The sequence below is a fragment of the Haliotis rubra genome, unplaced genomic scaffold, assembly GCF_003918875.1.
Source record: "Haliotis rubra isolate DU_JTF1 unplaced genomic scaffold, ASM391887v1 Scf1159, whole genome shotgun sequence".
In the NCBI taxonomy this organism is placed as follows: Eukaryota; Metazoa; Mollusca; class Gastropoda; order Lepetellida; family Haliotidae; genus Haliotis; species Haliotis rubra.
Window position 1 is genome coordinate 21,754 of NW_025765069.1, and position 17,385 is coordinate 39,138.

Sequence of the window (17,385 nt, forward strand, 5' to 3'; positions counted from 1 at the left end):
AAGGAAGGAAGAACTAAACATCTTAACATTCAGACCTCTGTCACAAGAAGATGATAAATATATGTTTGTGGAACATTTTAATGAAAGAATCCCACAAGTGTGTCGGTAAGACGATCAAACTTCACGGTCCTCAGAACACTAAACAAAGTCAACTTTAACAACAAGTCAACAAGAGCCAGTCGCATCCAATGCAGGACCTGAGGCCAAATCCGAAAACCTCGAAGGCAACAGTTTTCACTTAATCATCAAACCTGAATGCAATAACTCGATTAAAATATTCCAGTCTGTCATGTTCAAGGCAGCGCTAAGAACACATATACGCTACTGTGATGCAGTTAACAAATAGTCAAAACTAATTGTACCGAAAACTGTGATTTGTTTGTTTACACGATGCGGGTTCAAAGGAAACATGAATGAGTCCGGAAATGTGTGTTACTCTCCTCTGGCTAATCCTCGTCACGAAATGGCTGCAATATTGCCGACGTGACGTTAAAGTTTGAATCACCCACTCACCTCTGGTGTACAACGCCGCTTTGAGCAACAGTATTTCAGTTATGGCAGAGAGTATAAACTAGATCTTGGAGGAAAGTTAAAAGTGGTGTAGGTTTTAGATGTGTCCTCTTTTACTTCCTGTTAACCCCGTGTATAGCCGAGTACAGCTATATGTTTTTACATGGACCTCAATATTCTGATATTCTGGGGCTGGGTTATAGTTTTTACTAATATTTTCGGGAAATGATTGTTTTGCATGTTTTAAAATCACCAACTAGAATATGTCAGCCTCGTACTTTTCTGGCTTGAAGGAATCAGGATCGTCGTAGAGCTGAGGATTTCTGTGTATAGCTATCACAGGAATGAAGATATTTTGACCTTTGTTAGACCCTTGATTTGAGTGAACATAGAAACAGTCAGTCAATTCTAAAATGACGAATAAGTTTGGATAAGCTTGGGGAAAGTGAAGATATTTTCAAATGTGATTTATTTGTTCTGCATTGAATCTTTACAGGTTAAACTTTAGCAGGTTCCAAGCAAATATATTCTGGGAGCATTATCCGACACTCTGTAATTTTCAAGATCTTACTGTTCATTACAGTTGGTAGCCTCTATTCTTGTTATGTCAATGAATGCCTGAGCTGGGTTTAGTATTCAGTTATAAAAGAATTACCACTGCTTTGTTTACACTGCTTTGTTAAGTGTATGTAAATTCTGATAGCAGGGTGATATAATAATGTTTGTTTCTTGTGGAGCGCCTAAGTGAGCAGTATCCCAGCTATATATGACTGCAAGCTGTAATAATCGATCCAGGACATGTCCGGTATTGTGATCAAAGATCTGCTATGGCGTGGTACAACGACACACAATCAACAATGTCCCCAAGCCTGACCAAACGGTGTACATGGTCATCTCCTACCACCTGTATAGGTTGCTGGGAACCATTCTAACCTGGAATCCCACCTTGTAACTTGTCCAACATTTGTAGCCTTATTCTATCAACAATTCTAGATTACATTATTTTGCCTTTATTTTCCTATTGTAAAACGTGTGTCACTTACACATAGCCCAGCAGGTAGAGTGTTTGAGAATAATAAGACACAAGTCATTTCTGAACCACTGATGTGTCACATTGCTATGGGATAATGCATATAAGATGCTATATTTTAGAAGCACAATAAAACATAACTAGCTGTAATTATTACATGACTCATTATTTGATAATGTTAGTAAATGAAACAGCCTTTCAATAACTTACGGACAAAGAAAACGAATATCATAAACAAGACTGAAAACTGATATCGGGGGCATGAGACCCGAGTCAATATTGTACAAACTGCGCCCCAAATTCACGCCAAATACAATTGTAGTTGAGGGTCCTAATACAAGATTGTCTCTGGATATGTTTCTCATTTTGTAAATGTTATACCTGGTCTTGTTTTACCAAGGTAATAAACATCTAAGACCTTCATCATAACTTGCGAAAAGAGTTGCGTTAAAATTTGAATACAGAGCCGGGTTGTACCAATGCCACTCACTTTACGGAGTGAGTGTCTCACAGGCAGGGTGTCTAATAGCACATCGGATAACTGTGAAGAAAACAAGATTTAAAGGCAATGCAGATGTGCCACAATTACAATTTTAGCATGGACATATTTCAAGTGTTTCATTCTCCCGGAAAACACTTTCATGCTGAAAATTCATCATGGAAGTGAAATGCTTCTCGTTTGATACAAACTTATAAGAAGTCAAGGTGGAAGACAATCAGTTTTCGATGCCCACTGATTTAAAGTGGTAAAACATATATATATAACCATTGGTTTGTACACAATTTGGAGATACAGATACATTCTTTGAACTAATGTTGCATTGTCGCCGTTTTCAACATCTTGGAGACACTTTCAGTATGATGTCCTTGTCTGTTTCAAGAATGGTTGGATTCTGAGCAAACGTCAATACTTCCTGTGAAGAAAAAAAAATATATATAGTTGTAACATGGATGCGAGGACGTGGAATCAGAACGCAATGATCAATCAGCAGCCTTCTGAAACAAACTAACCTTATTGCACTGCAAAGGCGTTTTGTGAATTTCCTGCAGAAATATACTGTCTATATTCCAACAAAATGCAATTCTTTTAAAAGCTGGGAATTAAATGTCTTAGAGGACTCAGTTAGTACTGGTTAGTTTGGGGGCCTTTCTAATTATTCACTTAACACAATATATTCTAAAGATGGCTGGCGATACCAATACGGAATTGCATGCTTTCAAGTACGTAATCTGTAGGGTGATCTAGCCAATGTGATCTACGCTGACGAGATGTCGTATGTTTGCATTTAAGTTTGCTAAGATAACTACATAAGACATTTTTGTTGCGAGAAGAAGATAATAAAATGCATGGTTGTAAAATTATATAATGAAAGAATCTTACCGGTGTGTCGGGCATTCGATCAAACTTCACGGCCCTCAGAACATTGACCAAGGCTACTTTAACTTCAACAAGAGCCAGTCGCATCCCAATGCAGGCCCTGGGGCCAAATCCGAAAGCTTGGAAGGCAATAGTTTTGTCTTGATCTTCAAACCTGAAGTACAGTTTCTTGCAATTACTTAATTATAATATTTCAGTCTATCTGTTCAAGGCAACGCTTAGAACATATGTCCGCTACTGTGATACATTTAACAAATAGTCAAAACTTATTGTACCGAAAAATGTAAGATGGTTTGTTTAGACGATACGGTTTGAAAGTAATCATGAATGAGTCCGGACATATGTGTTACTCTTCACTGGTGTATAACGCCGCTGTAAACAGCAGAGAGTATAAACTACATCTTTGGAGGAAAGTTAAAAGTGGTGTAGGTTTTAGATGTGTCCTCATTTACTTCCTGTTAATCCCGTGTATAGCCGAGTACGGCTATATGGTTCTTTATAGACATCAATGAAGGGGGCTCAGTTATATTTGTTTTGTATAATACCATCTGATATTCTATGGCTCAGTTTGTTACAAATATTTTCGGGAATTGATTGTTTTTCATGTTTTAAAGTCACAAGCTAGAATATCACTATGTCGGCCTCGTACCTTTCTGGCTTGAAGGATTCAGGATCATCGTAGAGCTCAGGATTTCTGTGTATAGCCATCACAGGAATGAAGACATTTTGACCCTTAGAGAAAGTTAGGCCCTTGATTTGAGTGGTCTCAGAAACAGTTCGGTCAATTCTAAAAAGAAACAATACGTTTGGATAAGCTTGGGGAAAGGCATGATGTATTAAATGTGATTTAGTTGTTCTGCAATGAAGCTTAACATGTTAAAACTTACCAGCTTCCAAGCAAATATATTTTGGGAGCATTATCAGACATTCGGTAATTACCATGATTATTGAACTGAGTTTAGTATTCGGTTATAATATGGTGGAAAGATACATAGAACAAACACTGCTTTGTTTACGAAGCCGGTGAGTTAAATGTATGTAAATTCTGATAGTAGGGGGTATAATAAAGTTTGTTTCTTGTGGAACGCCTCACTGAGCAATCTTCCAGCTATATATGACTGCGAGCTGTAACAATCGATCCAGGACTGACAAGGACATGTACAGTATTGTGATCAAAGATCTGATCAGTCGTGTTACAACGACACACAATCAACAATGTCCCCAAGCCTGACCAAACAATCTACATGGTCATCTCCTTCCACCTGTATAGGTTGCTGGGAACCATTCTAACCTGGATGGTTTTTCACTTACACATAAGCCGGCGGGTAGAGCCTGAGCGTCTCTGTGATCACGTTGTCCAGATACTTCAGTTTCCCAATGTTGTCATAGTTTGGTTCCTCCTGGCGGCAGACAAACACAGACTGTCAATATCCCAGTATTTGAAAGAGTGATTATAACGTTAGAGTTAGAGGGAAGGCAGGGGATGTTACAGAGTTTGAGAAGGGGACCTTACAGAGATGGAGAATAATACCAAACAAATCATTTCTGAAAGATTGATGGGTCACATTGCTATGGGGGAATGCATATCAGATGCTATATTTATTAGCACAATAAAACATTAATAGCTGTACTAACTACATGATTCTTCATTTGAAATTATTAGAAAATGAAACAGTTTATCAATATCAAAGACAACGAATATCATAAACAAGACTGAAAACAACAGATAGAAAATGACTGTCCACCTTTAACTCAAAGGCAACTTGTACTTTATGATACTGACATTTCCCAACATTTCTTTGACTTCATTGTAAGCCTTCTCCTGTACATCCGGGTTCATGGCCAGGTTGTAAGATATGAAGGTAAGGGTGGACGCGGTAGTTTCGTACCCAGCGATAAAAAACACTATGCACTGAGCAACTATTTCGTCCGTAGATAGATCTGTAAGTTGAAACTTTTGTTATTCGTACTTAAAATTTGTATAATTATCTTGGATATGTCATTCTAGACATATATCACTATAAACTTATACATATACTCAGCTAGATTAAAACCTTGCCACCTGACACATTTAACACCCAAATCAGTGGTAGATTATTTCGAAAATAAATGTGTGTAATACTGTTGCCATCCAGGTGACAACAAAGGGCGATGAACAGTGAATGTAAGCATAGTTATAATGAAATAATGCATTATTATATATGTGTAAATAAACTAATATATGACGTCCCATGACGTCAGAACTGCAGTGTAAGACGTAGCGTTGCCATGTTAAAATGTCCATGACCATGTAGATGAATCAATGGAAGACGATATCTTGCATCCATAAAATGGTCCCAATGCTTTTCAGAACGATCCGACAATCAGCCTCATCTCAATCATCCATTGGAACAAAATGCTCCCAACCAAGAGCTCTGTTGAGTATATACATTGTTTACTGGTTCCATTTTGTTTGCTTGCAAAATAATGAATACTTTGTAACAGCAGTAAAACATATTGAGAACAAATAAATAACTTCCTCGATGACGTTTGATGACGTTACGTACAATAAATACATCTGACTAAGGGGAAAAAAGTAATTGAATGTATGGGTGAAACGCAAAAACAGTCAGAAAGCCATCATTTCCCTACAGAGGTGTCTGTCCTTTCCCTAAAGTGCCAACTTACGCCTGATTGAATGTTTGACCGTTTGACCATCAGCGCTTTTGTCGTCTTTTCCTTCTTCTATCGAAGCATCCATCATCATTTGCAGGAAGTCTGTTCCCTTTCATAAATTTCGAGAACATAATTTTCGTTACTGCCGTCGCACGAAACATAAAATATACAATATCACATAATGCATGGTTAGATGACAGGTGAGGTAACTGACATGTTCCCCTTACAGGCAATGATACATCTCCTAATAACACGTAGATGCATCGCTCTTATACACATTCACTTGCATGTTCATGTGCGTATCTCTCTCTGATAAAAGCAATCAGATTTAATCAAACCTCTTGGTGGTGTGTTTTATCATTTCGACGCTGTTTCATCATTTCACCCGTGATCGTCTCAAAGAAGGCAACGGGTTTTCGTGGAAAGATTCCAAGGCTGAGCTTATTGAAGACTGGTTCAAGTGCTGGGATAGCATCTTCAAACAGAAATAGAATCGATTTCAACCTTTAAATAACAATGCGGGCACTGGGATGGCCCACTGGATAAAGCATTCGCACGTCATGTCGACGTCATGCCCTGTTTCGATTCTCGACGTATGTACAATATTTGAAGCCCAGTTCCCACCGTGATATTGCTGAAATATTGCGAAAAGCGACAAACGAAGAAAGCCAAAAAAACAATACTCACTGAATGAGTCACTCAACAAAACCGATACACGCAACTACTGTTACTTGTTTTACAGCATGAAGGGATTTACTTTAACCGGCATTATTGAGTCAGTTTCGTAGTCTCTTACCTGACAATGCTAAGCATGCCAATGCAAGTTTTGATGGTCGTAATAACGTCTTAGCATGAACGACAAACGGGTGGTTGAAATCTGTTTGCGAATCAATCTTTATCCCAAAGGCAGTTTGGCAAATGGCATCCATAGAGAAAGCTCCAAAGTATCTAAAAGAAAACATTTCGGACATTGATTACCACAATACTGCAGATTTAAAAGTAAGCTAGTGTTTTCTCTAATCAGATGTATCATTCAAAAGTCATTTCAAATTCTGATCTGTCAATCACTGAATTGTCTAGTTCAGAGTCGATTATTTACAGAGCGCCGTCAAACAACAAACAGATACGTCACATTATGATCATTAGTTTGTGATGATAGGGATGGGATTATATTTACGTAACTCTTTGTACTAAATATTGTAACTCATCTCAATAACAGAATTTGGCGGATGAATGTCGTCACGTCGACGAGTTAGATTACGTTCGTAACAACGTCCATGACGATGTGGATCATAACTCAAAATATCAATCGGTGGTGTGTCTAGTTTAGATTCGGTTTTATACAGATCACTATCTTTCACATGAACTATTTCAGCATGAGGTGCTCAACTACAACGGGATGTTAATCACTGTTTGTCAATAGTATGAGCAAAGATTCACCACGGAAGCACTGTTGCATGCACGGTCCAATGTATTTTCCCACTTTCATATACGATCCTGATCCATTTAGGGATTCAACAATTGAAATAGTTACTAACACACTGAAAGTATGGCAGAGATCTAGAACACTGCATGTTACCAGTTTTTCCGGGCTTTAACTCTGGTATTTAACTTTGGTTTCATACTGTCCAATTGAACTATTTACTAACACACTGAAAATATGGCGGTGGACACTCTTTTTGGTCACACAAGGAATAATCTTTGCAATTGTGTGATATACCTATCTACATCAAAATGTAACGAAACAATAAATACCTCCATACTGCGAACAATACACTCACTGTTTTATATTGACCCCAGCGTTTTTCTCCATATTGTTGGAGAAGTTTTTTGTAAGTGTCCTTGCACAATCGTTGATGGCTCCACACATCTATACAAAAGCAAAAACAAACTAATTACAACAATACATATAGCAGATTGTGACACTGTATCACAAACCAAAGCCTTGGTTAAGTGGACAGCACATCTGTAGGGTAACAAGTACTGGCCAGCTCGAAGTAAGTAATATGCCTCAGGTGATTACCCTTGTGTAACTGTGGTATAGCATCTCAGTGGTCTAGCTTCAATAGAGCAACCTACGTCGGCATCTGTACAAGAAGTCACACACAGAGACTACATAAATTAATCATCGTTAAATCGACGTTAAACCATTTGTCACCTGGGCATGTCACTTCTTAGGTTCATGATTGACACAGATTTCATAGCATGCGGTGTGCCTATACTTTTAGTTCGGGTGTCATTTCAACAATATCAAAGTATGAAAAAGCAAGTCAGGTTCAAACTTATACTGATTCTGCTCAAAGTGTATTCATTCACGGAACATATAGACGACAAGAGTCACTTACCCGCTTCAGTTTGACACCAGTGAAGGAAGGGGTGATGGTATTTCTCACTCTCTTCCACGCAGCATCTTCCAAGAAACTCACAGCTAAATTTAAGGGGTAGGGTGATGAAAATATCTGAAAACAGAAGAAAGGAAAACTGTTAAGAAAATAATGTTCCATTTCATTTGAATGGTTACACTTGTTACAATATCTTCACGCCCATAAGTCCCCATGGTTCCTATTAAGGTTATCTACCTTCAGTTGTTGGCGATCTATAGCCCGTGTTTTATATTGTATTGTCTTCTTTAATTGGAATGTTTTAGCTTTGCCCGCTAGTTTTATATTATATCTGTGATTGTCTAGTATTTTTACTGTCAATCGTCGACAGGTTTTAATCTTCAAAATGTTTTCACTTTTTACTGTATAAACTGTTTTCGTCACGATATGGCTGAGATATTGCCGATGTGACGTTAAATATTAACTCACTCACTCACTCACTCTTCACGCCCAAATCATGTACAGGGTTCAATAGTAGTTGTTATGATAATCACCCACCACGTGACATCTTTTCCTTTGATTAACAGCAGTAGCTAGTATGTGCTGATGTGTTAAGTGTTTAGTTTAGAAGGATGACATTATCACAAAGCCGACATTATTGCTTTCAGGGGCCTTACACGGCATTGCTTACCATCCGGTTTCTGAAATTGTCAAAACTCTTGACCATAACCTCTTTCAGAATTTCCAGATCAGCAATAATATAGGTGGGAGTCCTTCCCAGGAAGATTCTGCACAACAGAAACGTCATAGATGTACACTTCATATCTCCTAAACCTGAGCTCAAGGAAACATATACAATCTGATACAAAAATATATTTTTGAATGCCAATAAAAATTATTTAGCCATATGTTGTTTGAAGTTCCCCTCTTATCGGTAACGTGCACGTGTTGTTAACCTATCAGCTGTTTTCTCATTGACTTCCTATAATCTGCTCTATGCCTGACGACAATATGAACTTTGCATGATATAAGTATACTCATGTACATATACATACATGCATACATACCCAAAAACACCTCCATATCGCTTACTCCAGGCGTACAGATCATGTCCGAAATTCTGTATAAAATGAAGTGAATAAAATTTGCTGTTATACTTCAACTTGACATTATTATGTTTATGTTATGTTCAAATATTCTCCACTTTCCTCATCTGCCACAACAAGTGTACCAGGAGAGAATATTGTCAAAGGAATATAAATGCATGCTGCAAGCTAAAATGGCTTAAGATAGGGTTGTATCCTGAAAATATCAAGACCTACTTCGAAGTTTACCGAATGTTAAATTTGAAACCAAAAGTGAAATTTGAAAAAAGATTAAAAGGAGAGATTCTTGTTAAAAGAATATAAACGTATGATGCAAACTAAAAAATGATACCAAATTGGACCTCACTATGTACGAATCGTTTTACCAGATACCGAATTTGAAACAAAAGAGACATTTTCTTGAATTCACCCATTTTACTATTCCTGCTATGTCATCAGAAGGTTTATGAGACACAATATAACAGCTGAGGATGATATTTGAGGAAAGGTTTCCGGGACAACATTTGTCACTGTCACAAACATAAGAAAAGAATATAAAAAAGAAAACCAAATCTTGACCTCAGGAAATGCGGAAAGAAGTATACATAAGAAAAGAATATTAAAAAAAACACCAAATCTTGACCTCAGGAAATGCGGAAAGAAGTCAAAATAGGGAAAGAATAATGTTTCGTAATGGAACAATTTCCGTTGTTAAACACCAGTCGTATCAGACTTCAGGCTGCTGAACTCATTGTATTGCATCAGGATGGTACTGGCAACATTCGTCGCTTTTCGTTGCGTTGCCTGAAACTCGGAAACGGCACCTTATCCTGATGCTAGACGGATATACTAGTGAGGAAGATATACAGAATTTTCATTATCAATTATAAATACACAACAAGTGATGCATTAGGATTCAGATTTTAGGGAAATAGATACATGAGATAGTTATTTCAGTAGTTACTTCAAGACCCCAGTCTGATATACTGTTCAAAAAGACAAGTCACGTCTACGTAGTGGAATAAATTGCCTTGATATATTTTATGTGTGTAACCTGCCATCACCTTTTTAGAATAAGATTAAGCTAATATACACATGGAACTTAATTAAGCACCCCCTAACATATTTTAAGTTACTGACTTACTTAATGATAAATCTTGAATTGTAACGATGACCTTTCAACATTTTTTGCTAAGTCAATCGTCAAAACACATCTTAATATGCAGTTGAAGCACACTACCCACGATGGTCTCATCAAGCACTATTAACTCAATGCGGCTAACTGCATAAATTGCCAAAACTTTTTAATGATTTTACCAGAATCTGTTACAATGGCACGAAGGAGACTACCAGAAACAAGAAGATGGCAAATTATTGGAATGCACGACACCGGGATGTCATGCAGGGTTATTGGGCGACAGCTTGACATTCACAACACCGTCATAAGTCGACTTGTTCAAGAACACCGTCAAACCAACAAGGGTAAAGACTGACCAAGGCCTGGTCAACCCCGAAAGACGTCTCAAGTTAAGGATCGGGATTCAGCAAGCCTTGTGAGACGACAGCCTTTCACTACAAGTGGCGTCCTGAAGCACCTATGGCTCCCAAGCAGACGTCTGTGCAATAGGACTGTAAGAAACCGCATAAAGACACATGGCATGAGGGCAAGAAGGGTGATCAAGCGTCCAGCCTTGACCAATATTCACAAGAGAGCTCATTTGGAGTGGTGTTTACGCCGAAGTCATTGCAATTTGACGTCATGGAGGAAGATTACAAGGCGATAGTTCTATTTTCACAGCAGAAGCAAATGCAATATTAACGGCTCTTAAATATATTTAAAGACGTCCTAAATATAAACAATATATATTTTTCAGACTCTCTTTCGTGTTTTAGGCTATAAAAAATCTCTCTTGCAAACATCCACTTTTAATTGATATAATTCAATTATATAATGAACTTGCTACTGGCCAATGCGACATCGTCTTCTGTTGGTTACCCAGCCATGTTGGAATCTCTGGTAACACAATGGCCGATTTTGCTGCTAAGGCAGCACTCAACGAATCTGTGACACCACTTCTCATCCCATACTTCGAGTACAAAGCTGCCATTATATCGTACATCCGTCATCTCATGCAGAAGAAGCGGGACACCCAAGTAGATATCAATAAATTACATGCTATAAAACCCTATATTGGTTACACCTACTTGGGTTGTCAGTCCAGATTTGAAGAGGTCATACAATTTTTGGCCATACAAGATATACTCATGAAAACCTGTTAAAAGGCGAGAATACTCCGTTTTGTATCCCTTATGATGAGAGAATCACTGTCAAGCATGTCCTGCTTGACTGTATAGATTATTCCATCACAAAGGATAAGTATTTCAATGTCAAGACAGTGAAGGAATGTGAAAATATCCTCCCAATGTCCCCTTGAAACATTTTCGAAAACTTTGTTTTAAACATGATTAAACAACTTTTCACAAAGACATATATGTGCAAAAAACTCATGCTTTATTGTACGCTGATTAAATTGCGGATAATGACACCAAGGGCTCGACACAAGGAGAAAGGGACAAGACAGTTTTATTAAACCTACCGGACCAGTGTTTCCAATACAACACGTTGGTGCTGGCCCCGGGATGCCTTGTTTCTTGAAGTAATTGTAGTTCCATGTTCCATATCTGTAAATATCCAATAGACATTTCTCAAACCAGGGCTGACTGCACAATTCCGACGACAAAAATACTGAGACTGTGTTTGTTTGACGCTACATTCAGTAGTGTTACAGCTGTACGACGTTGGCTGTAAACAAATTGAGTCTGGACCAGACAGTCCAGCGATTGACAGCATGAAGTACGATGACAGAGCATGTGTTTATGAACACTGAGGATACCTGGTGTTCAGGAAAAGGTTAGTTTACCCTGCTCTATCAGTGGCACCGGTCCAAAACATATGTAACGGTTAGTCACCTGACAAAAATCGGAACGTATGGTACGAGTCAAAATAGGGAATTGCATCCGACATCATTTTTGTTACTGCTGCATCCAAATTTTCAAATGCCCTCCACAGGTCTACCATAAACTTATACTGATCCCTTTAATGTTGTAAGCTTTATCGAACAACTTCTGAAATCTTAGCGCTGTTTGAAATCTTGGTAGAAAAAGCATGTCCGATTGAACCTCAAAAGTTGTGAAATGTAAACACCAAAGGCTGGAGCTGTTGTGAGGTGAGGTGAGGTGAAATTGGGTTTAACGTCGTGCTTGAGAATATTTCGCTCATATGACGACGTGCATGGGTGTGTATATGTATTTGCGGCTGCTTGTACTAGCCCAGACTGAAGCTGGTTTTATAGTGCTAGCCCACTGAGATACCATGCCGCAGTGAAGCATGAATACCCCACTCAGACACATTATACTGACTCCGTGCTGACCAGTCCTTGATGTACCCATTAATGCCGAGCGCCAGACAGGGACCACCATGAATCATATTTTAACGTCTTTTGGTATGACGTGGTCGGGGATCGAACCCGCGACCTTCCGCTCTCCGGGCGGACGCTCTAACCACTACACCATGGAGGCGGTCTGGAGCTGTTGTAATATTGCTCGACATGAAAGGATAGTTGAAGTCATGCCTTTTATCATACAGCCGCCTAGAGCTTTTTGTCACATTTTAAATATAGTATGGTTTTGACATTAAGTTTTATGGTACGAAATTCTAGCTAAATATATTCTGTTATACAATAATACCACCCGTGAAGATCCGGATTATAATTGATCTTCAGTAACCCATGCTTGTCTTAAGAGGCGACTTACGGGATCGGGTGGTCAGGCTCGCTGACTGGGTTGACACATGTCATCGTATCCCAGTTGCGTAGATCGATGCTCATTCTGTTGATCCCTGGATTGTCTGGTCCAGATCCGATTATGTACAGACCGCCGCCATATAGCTGGACTATTGCTGAGGGCGGCGTAAAACTAAACTCACTCAGACACTAATTATACCTGTTATAACTTCATTAACTGACCATCAAAAGAATGACAAATAAACAGGTGTAGGTTTGGTTTATCCTCACTGTGCAGGCAGACTGTACAGGATTAGGATTAATGATGTTGTTATAAGGAAAGGGATCGTCTCATGAACTAAACTCATGGCATAGGAGACATTCAAAACTGACAGATTGTCAGACTGATATCAACTCACCAATTATCCATGTTCAATTAATGTCACTGAATAAAACTCATGTTGTTAACAGCTATATATTACTCAGGAACATGAGTTCCAGCGTTCATTCCTAATACGCAAGGTGGTCGTAATCTTGTCTATCAAGATTATAAGTTCAGAGGGGGCGATGGGGTAGCCTAGTGGTTAAAGCGTTCGCTCGTCATGCCGAAGATCCAGGTTCGATTTCCCACAAGGTGTGAAGCCCATTTCCGGTGTCCCCCGCCGTGATATTGCTGGAATATTGCTAAAAGCGGCGTAAAACCCAACTCACTCACTCCCTCATAAATGAGAATACGTATTGGACGCAACACCAGTGTACATTGGAGATGTCACACTTTGTGTCACAGGTTTATACTGATACGGTCCCCAGAAATCCCTTTGTTTTGTTATTTGACATGCCTGATTGCTTCAATTATGAATAAAAGGTGCCTGCACTATGAGGAGACCCCGTAGGTTTATACCACCAAACACGGGTTACAACAAGGGAGTAGTAATTGCTGCATTGCATGCAATGTTAATGGCCTAAAAACACTTTGACGGTAACCTCCCAAAACTTAGACCGCAATATCTTAGACAGCTTAAAACAACAACATTTCTGGTTCAGTGCACAACTAATCCTCAAGCTGATACCAATTTCTTATAATGGATCTGTCCAGTAGAATCAAAGACGTTATGTTCATTCAGCATATTTATTACAAGTTCAACGGAGATAAAAATTAAATAGTAAATATTTAATATGGTACTATGTTGATCATGTCCACTGCATTTCCACAACATTTCCCTAAAATATAATATTTGTACATAACATAACATATAATTTGCACATAACATGTAATGCTTAATGACATCCATGGCACATTAAGCACAGCATTTATCTGATAAATAAATTCCCTAACCAAGATGAAGCAAATGTCTAACTGCATTCCTGCATTCAGAGGTACTCCACTTAAGGTATCAGAACAATTGACCCCTTTCATCTCGTGAGAAGATATTGAAATTAAAACATAGCATGCATCTTTAAACTTAATCCCGTTTGTACAGTTCATATAATTTACTTCAGATCTGAATACTGGCTAGGTCTACTCAGCAGGGAACACTAATTAAGACTGTTCCATTTCAGCCATGGGTGTTGTCTTAATTAATCCCCTTCATTAGTGTCTAAGTTTTGGAAGATAACCGGGTAGACACTGTTTTGAGGATACGAACGGAACTTCATTATTGCATAAGAAATACATATCAGCATTTGCTGTGTACTAAAGATAAAAACGGTCCTTGCCTATTTACCTAAGTAAATTTTCAGAATTTTCCAGCAATGGCAAAGTGGGGTTGTTTAGTTTACGGATTTAAATAAATCAAATTGGATCAGTCATCATACCATCTACGCATTAGAAAATCCGTAAAAGCCTACACTGCTGGGATACTACAATAAGACAAGAACTGCAGGGGATAGTTACAAATAACGGCGTCAGAGGGCCATCCACCCTTCCTAATGTCCCACTGTTTAGGTTGAAAATTCTGCCAAGGTCGATAGTAGCCCAGTCCTCGTGTCCGTCACGGTCGAACGAGCAGTTACTCACAAGCTTGCAGCTGGGATTCGTAATTAGATTGTTAGCTTGAAACATTAATCGCTCTGGGTCAGTGCCGTAATGCCGACCGTTTTCTACGCACATATAGTTGCCTACTCACATGTAGATCAGCACTGTGGCCGCCAAGCACAGTAGGAGATACAGCGGCACGTCCACAAGCCCCAAGATCTCCATGTCGATATGACGACTGGAAAGGCGAAATGCTCTAATAACACAGAACAAGCAAACAATATATCACGTTTCCTACTTGTTCCGAAATGGGGTCGTGTCAGTTTTACAGTGCTGAATGTAAACGTGGGTGACCTTTACTCACAGTTGTATTTGCTAACTCTGGATACAAAATAGACGCGTGTAGCGACCAGAACTGGGATACGACCAGAACTGGGGTAAACATTGTTTGTCGATTAAATACATAGTTGAAAAGAACACGTATAATTCTCTGCGGCAGTTATCCCAGTTCTGGTCGTATCCCAGTTGCAACAGACGCGTGCTTACTTTCAGAGGATGTTTTAGGTTTCTTCGTGATCATGCATTGTGAGGATCTCTTTGCAACACTGGTAAATGTAGGTTTATCAGTGCATACAGTGCTTATATGTCAGCATCTTTCTCGTTGATAAACATGTCCTTGTTTGTGAAATGACATTGCAGGTTATATTTATCTTTTGAAATTGCATGTGTTGTTGTGATGTGTTACGGGTGGTTAAAGATCGTCGCTGAACCACCGTGTTCATTTTCACAAATTGGTGTTGTCATTTTTCAGTACATTCTCTGACAACAATTCTCACACCTCCGATTCTCCTACTCCGTTGAGTGTATGGAGCATTGTTGGTCGGTAGATAATCTTCAACGCAAAATGGTATATTTTCAATGCTGCTTGTTAGAAACACTCTGCATTAAAACGTCGTATTCTGAATATATTTATTTACAAATACCCTGAATACATTGCAAACAACTTGAATACATTGCAAACAACTTGAATATATCACAAACAACCTGAATATATCACAAACAACCTATATATATATATATATAAATCACAAACAACCTGAATGTATTACAAATAACCTGAACATATCACAAACAACCTGAACATATCACAAATAACCTGAATATATCACAAACAACCTGAATATATCACAAATAACCTGAATATATCACAAATAACCTGAATATATCACAAATAACCTGAACATATCACAAAATAACCTGAACATATCACAAACAACCTGAATATATCACAAACAACCTGAACATATCACAAATAACCTGAACATATCACAAACAACCTGAATATATCACAAACAACCTGAATATATCACAAATAACCTGAACATATCACAAATAACCTGAATATATCACAAATAACCTGAACATATCACAAAAAACCTGAATATATCACAAATAACCTGAACATATCACAAATAACCTGAACATATCACAAATAACCTGAACATATCACAAACAACCTGAATATATCACAAATAACCTGAACATATCACAAACAACCTGAACATATCACAAATAACCTGAATATATCACAAACAACCTGAATATATCACAAACAACCTGAATATATCACAAAAAACCTGAACATATATATATATATATATATATATATCACAAACAACCTGAATATATCATAAATAACCTGAATATATCACAAATAACCTGAATATATCACAAATAACCTGAACATATCACAAATAACCTGAACATATCACAAATAACCTGAACATATCACAAATAACCTGAACATATCACAAATAACCTGAACATATCACAAATAACCTGAATATATCACAAATAACCTGAATATATCACAAATAACCTGAATATATCACAAATAACCTGAATATATCACAAACAACCTGAATATATATGGCAAACAACCTGAATATATCACAAAACAACCTGAATATATATAATCACAAATAACCTGAACATATCACAAATAACCTGAACATATCACAAACAACCTGAATATATCACAAACAACCTGAATATATCACAAATAACCTGAACATATCACAAAACAACCTGAATATATCACAAACAACCTGAATATATATCATAAATAACCTGAACATATCACAAATAACCTGAATATATCACAAAATAACCTGAACATATCACAAACAACCTGAATATATCACAAATAACCTGAACATATCACAAATAACCTGAACATATCACAAATAACCTGAAACATATCACAAACAACCTGAATATATCACAAATAACCTGAACATATCACAAATAACCTGAACATATCACAAATAATCTGAATATATCACAAAACAACCTGAATATATCACAAAACAACCTGAATATATCACAAAAACCTGAACATATATATATATATATATATATCACAAACAACCTGAATATATCATAAATAACCTGAACATATCACAAAGCAAATCTGAGACATATCACAAAATAACCTGAGACATATCACAAATAACCCTGAATATATCACAAAACAACCTGAATATATCACAAATAACCTGAACATATCACAAAACCTGAACATATATATATATATATCACAAACAACCTGAACATATCACAAATGATAACATATATATATATATATAT

At 37.7% G+C, this 17,385-nt stretch overlaps 1 protein-coding gene across 1 annotated transcript; it reads right to left on the bottom strand.

The window, feature by feature from the left end:
- Positions 1-961: 961 nt before the first annotated feature.
- LOC124255864 (cytochrome P450 3A28-like) lies at positions 962-15,229 on the bottom strand. The gene is made up of 15 exons (XM_046689811.1): positions 14,888-15,229; positions 11,577-11,661; positions 8,962-9,014; positions 8,586-8,682; positions 7,919-8,032; positions 7,355-7,443; positions 6,370-6,521; positions 5,912-6,048; positions 5,586-5,682; positions 4,702-4,859; positions 4,230-4,318; positions 3,568-3,705; positions 2,922-3,072; positions 2,312-2,454; positions 962-2,245 (listed from the first exon to the last, which is right to left on the bottom strand). The coding sequence occupies exons 1-14, from the start codon at positions 14,959-14,961 to the stop codon at positions 2,374-2,376; spliced, it is 1,515 nt and encodes a 504-aa protein (XP_046545767.1). The 5' UTR covers positions 14,962-15,229; the 3' UTR covers positions 962-2,245; positions 2,312-2,373.
- Positions 15,230-17,385: the final 2,156 nt, after the last annotated feature.